At 30.7% G+C, this 10664-nt stretch overlaps 1 protein-coding gene across 1 annotated transcript; it reads left to right on the top strand.

Moving 5' to 3' along the window:
- The first annotated feature begins 214 nt into the window (after positions 1-214).
- On the top strand, positions 215-1624 carry LOC149142738 (uncharacterized). Its single transcript, XM_089451158.1, has 2 exons — positions 215-428; positions 568-1624. Exons 1-2 carry the CDS (start codon positions 230-232, stop codon positions 690-692), a joined length of 324 nt encoding a protein of 107 aa, XP_089307284.1. The 5' UTR covers positions 215-229; the 3' UTR covers positions 693-1624.
- The last annotated feature ends 9040 nt before the right edge of the window (positions 1625-10664 follow it).

Raw genomic sequence — 10664 nt, 5'->3', positions numbered from 1 at the left:
ATTTCATTACGCTGGTCGTTGCAGTAGGCAGTGATGAAAGCAGCATGTATCTGCACCCTTCTAATTTTATTCTCATGATCACCCTTTTAAGCTGTTTGGACATTAAATTTTCAGCACCCCATGGAGATGAAGATATTATTAGTCTACTACTTGCGCTTTCTGTATATATACCCATCAACGACTAGAGGGTTTGCAATCACATGCATGCAGAGAGCATCGAATATATCGCATGCCCTCAGAAATGGGGAACTTCAAGATTTGGCCAGCAGCTCCTGTTCGAGCAAGTCTGGTGGCGTTCATCCTCATTGTGCTTAGCCTTGCAGGAGCCTGCAATGGCAGCGACGTCAATTCCAGTAAATCCAACTCCGTAAATGGTAGCGTAATCTTCGACTGCAACGCCTGCTCGGAAAACCACCTTGCATTTTCAGGTTTGCCAACTCTTCTCAACTCACCAAATAATTATTGTAACTCTTCCATCCTTTCAATTGATATAATTCTTTATCATTTCCACGTCACATTGTTTAACGATAATTTTATCTCTTTCGTGTCATGTTGTGTGGGGAACAGATGCACATGTGGCACTGAAGTGCCAAAGGGGCAATCATTTGTCTGCCAACGGAACAGCAAGCGTGAATGTTGACGGCTCCTTTATAATTCGCCTGGACAAAGTGGAATTGGGAGATTTGTGTTAAACCGAGGTTGTGATCCCAAACAACAAGCTCTGCTCCTCAGCAAAGACATCTGCTCCATTCACTCCGGAGAAGCTGAGTGTCTCAACTCCACTCATGTGCAACCATGCAGGAGCCACAGTGGATCAAAGGCCCAATTTCAAGTTGTCTATCAATTTGCCCAAATTTCATGTTGCACCTGAGTTTTCAACCCTTACCAATTCCATAGAGTCAAAGGAGTCACTTAACTCTGAATTGTTAAAAAAGAAACCCTTACCCTAACTTCCTCTTTTTCCTTTCATCTTCAAGCCCAAACCATTCTCCAAGCTTAAACCATTATTCAAACGTCTACCCACCTCTCATCTTGAAACCTAAACCATTTCTTAAACCTAAGTTTTTCAAACCAAAGCCTCTACTCAAGCCTCCTCCCTTCTTGAAGCCTAAACCATTTCTTAAACCTAAGTTGTTCAAATCAAAACCTCTACTCAAGCCTCCTCCCTTCTTGAAGCCTAAACCATTACCCAAGCCCAAATTCCTCAAACCTAAACCTTTACCCAAATTACCACCAAAGCTGAAGTTCTTGAAAAAACCCATACCCAAACTACCACTAAAGCCCAAGTTCTTCAAACCTAAACCCATGCCTCAACTGCCACCAAAGCCCAAGTTCTTCAAACCTAATCCCATGCGGGAACTACCACGAAAGCCCAAGTTCTTCAAACCAAAACCCTTAGCCAAACTACTGCCAAAGCTAGAGTTCTTGAAACCTAAACCCATGCCTGAACTACCACCAAAGCCCAAGTTCTTCAAACCAAAACCCTTAGGCAAACTATGGCCAAAGCCAGAGTTCCTGAAACCTAAACCCTTACCAAAATTACCACCAAAAACCAAGTTCTTCCAACCTCCTTCTCCTTAGCTGATATTGCCCCCCACTTCCTAATCATAAGGCTCTTCACCCCTTTTCCCTCCCTTATCTACTATGTCTAGTTAATCATCCTTTCATCCTTTCTTCCTTTTGGGAGCATATTGTATCATCTTAATGTAATTGTTATGTTTTTGATATATTATATTTTTAATTTTTAATTGTTATATGATATATTATATTACAAACTATGTTTTTTTTTTTTTTTTTTTAACTTATTACTTAAATACTTACTATATTTTCAATATTTAATTGTCTAATGTTTATATCTAATTCACAATTTTAAGTAAATTCATAGTGGTTATAAATTTATTGTTTGCTTATAGAATGACAAAGCCAAGATCTATATATCTCCACAATGTTATACAATATTATGTTTCCATGTATTTTCACTAAAATTTAGCCATAATAACAGTGGTTGATATTTACATTAGACATTAATGAAAGATTCATCTAACATCATAAATTTAAAAATATTATGACAAAAATATTCAAGTTCCATTTCCCTTGACTATAGTAACTAAACAATTCAAGTGTTCCTTCGTGACCACTAAATGAACTTACATTTACATTTGCATTTATATCTACCTCTAACATTTTAAAAGAGCATGGGAACTATACCATGCATTCACCTATTTTGTAGATTTAGTAACTTGCACATTAATACATTATTATCCAAATTCTTTCATTTCAACATTTTTTATTTGTCTTTTAATCCTAATCCTAACAAGATTAGACATAAGTTAGTGTAAGTATGCATTAAAACTTGTAGATGTGGAAGGTTCCCTATCAAAAGAACCAATACTATCAAGTCTCTAAATTACTTAATGAGAAATAATGAAAAACAAAATTGTAATTAAATTTTATGAAACTAAAAACAAAGTAGGTTGAAAATTTTATATATATATATATATAAAACTTCGAGTACAAATCCAAGAAGAGGTAATACCACCAAACTGTATATGTCATGTGAAACTCTAACGTCAAACACCCAAATTCGTCGTCGTTGGTCAAGACACTGAAAATTTAGTTTACATGATTAATAAACAATGGCAAAGTCCAGCGTCGACAGAGAATAGCGACATATTATTCAACGTTATTTCATTACGATGGACCATTTTCCACTTTATTTCATGACGCTGATGGTTGCAGTAGGCAGTGATGAAAGCAGCTCGTATCTGCACCCTTCTAATTGTATTCTCATGACCACCCTTATAAGCTGTTTGGACATTAAATTCTCAGCACCCCATGGAGATGGAGATACTATTAGTCTACTGCTTGCGCTTTCTGTATATATATCCATCAAAGACTAGAGGGTTTGCAATCACATGCATGAAGAGAGCATCGAATATATCGCATGTCCTCAGAAATGAGGAGCTTCAAGGTGGGGCCAGCAGCTCCTTTCGAGCAAGTCTCGTGGCGTTCATGCTCATTGTGCTTACCCTTGCAGGAGACTGCAATGGCAGTGACGTCAATTCCAGTAAATCCAACTCCGTAAATGGTAGCGTAATCTTCGACTGCAACACCTGCTCGGAACAACACCTTGCATTTTCAGGTTTGCCAAATCTACTCAACTGACCAAATAATTATTGTAACTCTTCCATCCTTTCAATTGATATAATTCTTTATCATTTTCACGTCACATTGTTTATCTATAAATTTTTATTTCTTTCCTGTCTTGTTGTGTGGGAAACAGATGCACATGTGGCCCTGAAGTGCCAAAGGGGCAATCATTTGTCTGCCAACGGAACAGCAAGCGTGAATGCACCTGGACAAAGTGGAATTGGGAGATCTGTGTTCAACCGAGTTGTGATGCCAAACAACAAACTCTTCTCTTCAGCAAAGACTTCTGTTCCCTCCAGTCCGGAGAAGTTGAGTGTCTCAACTCCAAGGACTCGCAATTAGTGGATCAAAGGCCTAATTTCAAGTTTTCTATCAATTTGCCCAAATTCCATGCTGCACCTGAGCTTTCAACCCTTACCAACTGCATAGTGTCAAAGCAACCACTTAATTTTAAATTATTCAAAAGAAGCCTTTGCCTAAACTTCCTCCTTTGCCTACCATTTCCAAACTCAAACCATTTCCCAAGCCTAAACATTATTCAAACCTCTATCCATTCCTCTCATCCTGAAACCTAAACTATTTCTTCAACCTAAGTTTTTGAAGCCAAAACCTCTACTCAAACCTCCCCAAGCCCAAATTCCTGAAACCTAAAACCTTACCCAAATTATCACCAAAATTTAAGTTTTTCAAACCAAAACCCATATCAAGACAACCACCAAAACCCAAGTTCTTCAAAACTAAACCCTTGCTTAAAGCACCACCAAAACCCAAGTTCTTCAAAACAAAAACCTTACCCAAACTACCACCAAAACCAAAGTTCTTGAAACTTAAACTCTTACCGAAATTACCACCAAAACCCAAGTTCTTCAAACCTCCTTCTCCTTACCTAAAATCCCCCCTCTTCCTAATCATAAGAGTCTTCACCCCTTTTCACTCCATTATCTATGATGTCTAGTTAATCATCTTTTCATTATTTCTTCCTTTTGGTACCATATTATATAAGCTTAATGTAGCTGTTATGTTTATGATATATTATATTTTCAATTTTTAATTGCTATACATGAGATGCATTAGAAACAATGTTTTTTTTAAGTATCATTTATTGCTTAAATAACTACTATATTCTGAATATCTAACTTTCTAATTTGCTTATATCCAATTCACAATTTGAAATAAATTCATATTGATTATAAATTTATTGTTTTCTTATAAAATGACAAAACTATATATATATATATATATATATATATATATATATATATATATATATATATATATATATGCAATGTTATACAATATTATGGTTCCATGTATTTAAACTGAAATTTATCCATAATAATAGTGGTTGATATTCACCATTAAACATTAGTGGAAAATTCATCTAACCTCATAAATTTAAAAAAATCACCTACTTTGTAGCTTTACATTACTGTCCAAAATTAATACATAACCATCATTGTAATAAGTTTCTATCCATATGTTACCTATTCTTTCATTTCAAGATTTTCTAGTTGCTTCTTAATCTTAATCATAACAATATTAGACATAAGCTAGTATAAATGTGCATTAAAACCGGTAGATGTGGAAGGCTCCCTATCAAGATAACCAATACTATGAAGTTTCTAGATCACTCATAAGAGAAACAATGAAAAATGAAATTGTAATTAAATTTTATGAAACTAAAAACAAGGTATGTTGAACATTTTATAATATTGTATATATATATATATATATATATATATATATATATATATATATATATATATATATATTCTTAGAGACTAGTGGTGTTAGATAACAGTAATTGTATTTTTACAGGTTTACATATTGTATGGATGAAAGTTTTCTCTTTCGAAAATCGGTCATATTATTTTTTAGATGGCTAAATCAATTAATTCATACTAAATTTGTTCATACTTCATTGTTTAAATGATTTGCTTGGTCTATTGCTCTTATTATATCTCTTGAACTCATAAATTTCTTTCCATTGCATTTGTTAGTTAAACTTTTTTTTGTTTGTCTTAGTATTTCCTATACCACAAATATTGAGACAAGCCCAAGTGATTCTATGCAAGAATTATTACCCTTATGTCACTCTTTTAATGTAACATATGGGTTATGAGTTTCAAAATAAAATATGGAGTTCAAGTCATACTCTTGATTATTTATCGATCTTAGATGCATATGTCATTTTTTTTTCTTTCTTATTTTCTTTATAGTTTAGTCTTAAATTTATTATTTGATTTTTTTAGTATTCAAGTTACTTGGGTTCTTGAATCTAGTTTCACCTCTACTTTTGTGAGTCACTTATGTCTTTGAGAATCAAATCAATCTTGTTCACTATTATAAAAGCCTACAACATATGGAGAAAAGATAACAACATCTTAATATAATCTTGTTATTGTATACATTTCTATTATCTTACAAAATATAACACACAAAAAAATTCAACAAATATAAAAATAAACATTAATTATTGAAGGACATCCTCAAGATATTTATTTTATGAAAAACCTTATTCTTATTGTAGGAGCATGATAATGGAAGTAGAAGAGATTAAGTGATCACCTCACTTCGTCATTATCTTCTTTGGATGATGTTGCACTAATATCATTTTGGGCATTAGCCTATTTGAAGAGATTAATAGACAAAAGATACAATTGTATTATATGTTAAAAGATAGTTTATAACATTAATATCCATTCTTTGCAATATTCAAATTATAATGGTTCTAAATTTAATTATTTCTACTATTAAATTATTAAAATAATAATAATAATAAAAGTGAAGATAATTTTTTTTAAATAATAATAATAATTAATAAATAAATAAAATAATAAAAAATAAAGTAAATATAATAATATGTAAATAAACAAAAATCTTTTTAAAAAGTAAAAGAGTAAAATAAGGTAAATTGTGCAAGGAAAACACCAAATTAAGAAAAAATAAAAATTGCATGATGACATATGGATGTGCCTATGAATATATTCTTTACATTTTTGGAACAAATTGAATTATTTAATTGATGAGGAGGAGGTTGTGAGACATTCATTTTCTTGGTAGAATTCAAGGAAAGTAGTTGAATGAGGGTTCGAGGGTGGTTAATTGTATAAATATTACAATGGAGCTAAGCCTATTGTTAAGTGGAAATTGGTTCCCAATATGTGAGGGTAGTCAATTGTAAAAATACGACAATGGAGCTAAGCCTATTGCTAGATAAAAATTGCATGATGACATATGGATGTGCTTATGAATATATTCCTTACATTTTTGGAACAAGTTGAATTATTTAATTGATGAGGAGGATGTGTGAGAAATTCATTTTCTTGGGAGAATTCAAGGAAAGTAGTTGATTGAGGGTTCGAGGGTGGTTAATTGTAAAAATGCGACAATAGAGCTAAGCCTATTGTTAAGTGGAGATTGGTTCCCAATATTGAGGGTAGTCAATTGTAAAAATACGACAATGGAGCTAAGCCTATTGCTAGGTGGAGATTTTTTCCCAATATGTTAGTTGTAGCGTTTTCATAAATGGGCTATTTTTTGGACATTTTCTGAAAAAAAAATTATTCGCTAATTTTTTACATATTTATGATTAAATCAATTATATTCGCCAAAAATTTACCAATTTTAATAGTAAATTACATGCTTTTTAATTGAATATTAGCCTACATTCTATACATAAGAATTTTTTTCAAACCGGAATAGTCGCCTACAATACTATATATATGAAAATATTTAAATCCTTAAAAATACGGTGGTTTTGATCACCCCTACAATACTATATATAGAAAAACATTTAAATCCTTATCCCTACAATACTATATATAGAAAAACATTTAAATCCTTATCGTGGTTTGATCACCCAATACAACAATGAATTATATAATTAGCTATTAGATCTTTCTCATGTTTATGATCTAGTTTTTGAAATTTCTATATATACTTGTGCCTAATTATATTTTAAATTCAAGCTTTTACATATTATATTAGTGTAATTACAACCATTTAACCTATATATATTTATACAATCATGTACATTTCTGAATTTACTAAAAATCTATTATGATTACTAAACTTTGATGCTGGAATAATAATAGAAACTATAAAATATATTAGATTAAAATAAGAATAATATATAATAAAAACATTGTTTACTATATATTAAAAATGTTAAATCTCGTCCATATTTTAATCTTAAATAATATTATATAAATCTCATTTACATTTTAAATTTAAATAATATTATTTATAAAGGAAAATCCATTTATATTTACATTAATATGTGATGGAGAAGAGAAACATAAATATGTATATATGTTCTATATGTTTTATAGATTTTTGGAATGGATAACTTTTACATCTATAGAATATTTATACGAAGCAGATTTATTTAAATTTAATCACTTCAAATTAAATTAATCACAAAACCCAAATCCCAAAAATCTTAAAATAATTAAACCTTTAACCTCACAATAAAAAAATAATTATATATATAATCTAAATAGTAGTATTTCCCATTCTCAAATTAATGGAAATGGCACATATTCCCTTAATCAAATGGGTTTCATCAATTTGGTTCGATTTATGACCTACCAGAATCCCTCGCATTTTTTTGCTTTTCGGCGCTATTTTAACACGTGGGAAGTTCCGAGAGCTTCTTACTGAAATAACATTGGTGTGAGTATGTTTATAAAATCATATTTATCCTAAAATCATTATTAGAACTCATTTAAAATTTAGAAATTGATGTTATTATGGGAATTAGAAAATGTTTCTAATCGTTTTGGATGGGTATGCTTGCTAAGGAAGTTTAGAAGTGCTTTAAGGAAGTTCAGAAGTGTTTTAACCAACCGATATAAAAATTCCTTCTATAATATATATATATATATATATATAAACTAAATCACCATTAAATAATAAATATAAATAAATAGTCATTACATACTGGATGAGAACACATCTTTTATGTGTATTCACATCAATTTGTCTCTGATTATTGCATATAATTTTTTGTCTCCGATTATTGCATATAATTTTTTGTGACTTACAATGTGATTTTGAATTTATTATTATTATGTTAATGTTTAGAACTATAACTAAACTTTGTTATTATGAAAAAATCTAAAAGATGTATCAATTTGTTTCCTATTATTGCATGTAATTTTTTGTGATTTATAATGTGATTTTGAATTTATTATTATTATTATTATTATTATTATGTTAATGTTTAGAACTATAACTAAATTTTGTTATTATGAAAAAACTAGATTGTTTATTAAATTATTTAACAATAATTTTATAAACTAAGTTACTCATTTTATTAAATATTTTCAAGAATTCTTAAAAATTATTGTTTCTTTTATATTTTTTAACTTTAAACTTAAATATAATCCACCATCTTACTTTTTGTATTGATTGGTTATGAAATTTATTTCATTTTTAGTATAAATCCATAAATTTATGTAATAATTCATATATTAACCATTTCATATTTTTTATTTTTAATGCTCAAATAAATATAAATATAAAATTTATAGTACAGTTTATTAATTAATGTTCACATTGGGTTTTACTTTAATTGTGTTCTTAATTGTGACATTAATTGTGTTCTTCTTTGTGACACTTTGTATTAGGGAAATGTATATTCATCATGTGTACTTTATTTTTATTTTTTCAACTTAAATTGTTTAGTATTTCACTATTCCATAAAGAAAATTTCTTTGATATCGGATTTAATGTAGTATAAGATGATCTTGAAAACAATGTAGATTTAGGAATGCCTGATTTGGGAATGCCCTTTTAACCTTGTATTTGAGTTTCAAAGTTGTGATACAAGTTTGAACATGATTAAATTTCTAAATAATCATTAATTCATGGGTTGTGACCTAAATACTCTACATAATATTAATGTTTTATATCTTGTACATTGAAATCATCATTAAAAGGTAATAGAGTATATGATTATTAAATTGATAGCTTGCAAGTTGGTATCATAGCTATTTATATTCATGTTCCCTGACTGCATTGATCTCATGTGAATTAGAATGTTTTTTCATTCCCTTGATCCACTGCATCATTTTGCATCATCTCCTAAATCATCAAGAGTCTCATTCTCCATGAACTAATCCTTGCCACTCCATGAACACTTCCACCACTTAGACTTCATACTTATTGTTGATATGTGCTCCATTCATTGATTTGAATTATAGTTCTATGTTTTCATTCACTAAATCCTCACTCATATTCCATATTATATATTTTTACCATAGATTCAACAACTTATGTGATATGCTAGAACACAAGGCAAGAATCTAGTCTACTCTTTAGCGAAAAATAAAATTGATTGATGAAAACAACAAGCAAAAAAGGAACAATATCAATCGCACACAACTCCATATTTCTCTGGGGAAAGAAACTGCTAAAAACCTTGACTATCTATATTTCATTAACCAGAAGATCTGAGAATAAAATACAATGTTTTTTCAAACTGAACAATTCCTGAACAAGTACAATCTATCTCTCTGCTTCACAAACTAGCTCAAGCCAACCCTTAGCCAATTCTGCTGCCTACCAAGCCCCTACTTCCTTGCACAATTCCTCAGAGAATTATCCCATATTTAATTGGGAAAACGACTCTCCATAACTTCACAATCCATACATAGGCCTTCTACTTATTGTGTGCACCATCTTTACAACTCAGAAAATTATACAACTGATAGTACATTGTCCCTGAACTCTAATCTCAACTAGGTGTTCCTCTTAATTGACATGCATCAGTTATTTATGAGTGAATCTTCAATTAACTAGTGTGGTACTGAGGATGCACTTGTTCACTTGCCCACTGCTAGACTCTTAAAAATTCCTCCAACAGTTAGAACTAGTTTAACTGACAATAACTCAGTTAGACTAAGTTAATTAATTACAACTCAAAAGAACTCAACCTGGGCCCCTAAAATTTAGGGATCACTCTATATGAATCTAGGTAGACTTCTAACTCAAATTTCCTAATTCAATTAAGTAAATTTATCTTAATTAATTGCTACAAGTTATTATGAGAATAGAATTACAACTTAATTCTCAACTTAATTCAAGGACAAATTAAATTGGAATTTCTAGATTCTATTTTTAACATTTCTTATTGCAAAATTCAACACTCCCTCTCAACAAGAAAGGAATTCAACTCTACCCTAATCTGGTATCTTTGGAATGTTCTGCATGCAACACTTCTCTTTAGTGTTGTTGTTCCTACAACTTATGAAATTGAAAAAGAATCCAACCTGAATCAGTACGATGCATCTGTAACCAGATTACATGACTGCTACTAACTCCTGCACTGTCTACTGAAAACTTCGTGCTTTTGTTGCCTCTGCACCATTCCATCTGCATTACTGCCAACTCTATTTTGTGCTCCCCACTATCTGACTTTTGCTAATCTCTATCTCTGTCACTATGGCATCTGACTGCATCAGCTGCCATTGATCCATCCAGCTACTGAGTACTGTGGGCTCCTGTAA

Source organism: Pinus tabuliformis, chromosome X (assembly GCF_031772625.1).
Source record: "Pinus tabuliformis cultivar Carrire ecotype Pingquan chromosome X, CPIR1, whole genome shotgun sequence".
Taxonomy (NCBI): Eukaryota; Viridiplantae; Streptophyta; class Pinopsida; order Pinales; family Pinaceae; genus Pinus; species Pinus tabuliformis.
Note: the sequence above shows the minus strand (reverse complement) of the source record. Positions and strands in the feature narration are given on the sequence as shown.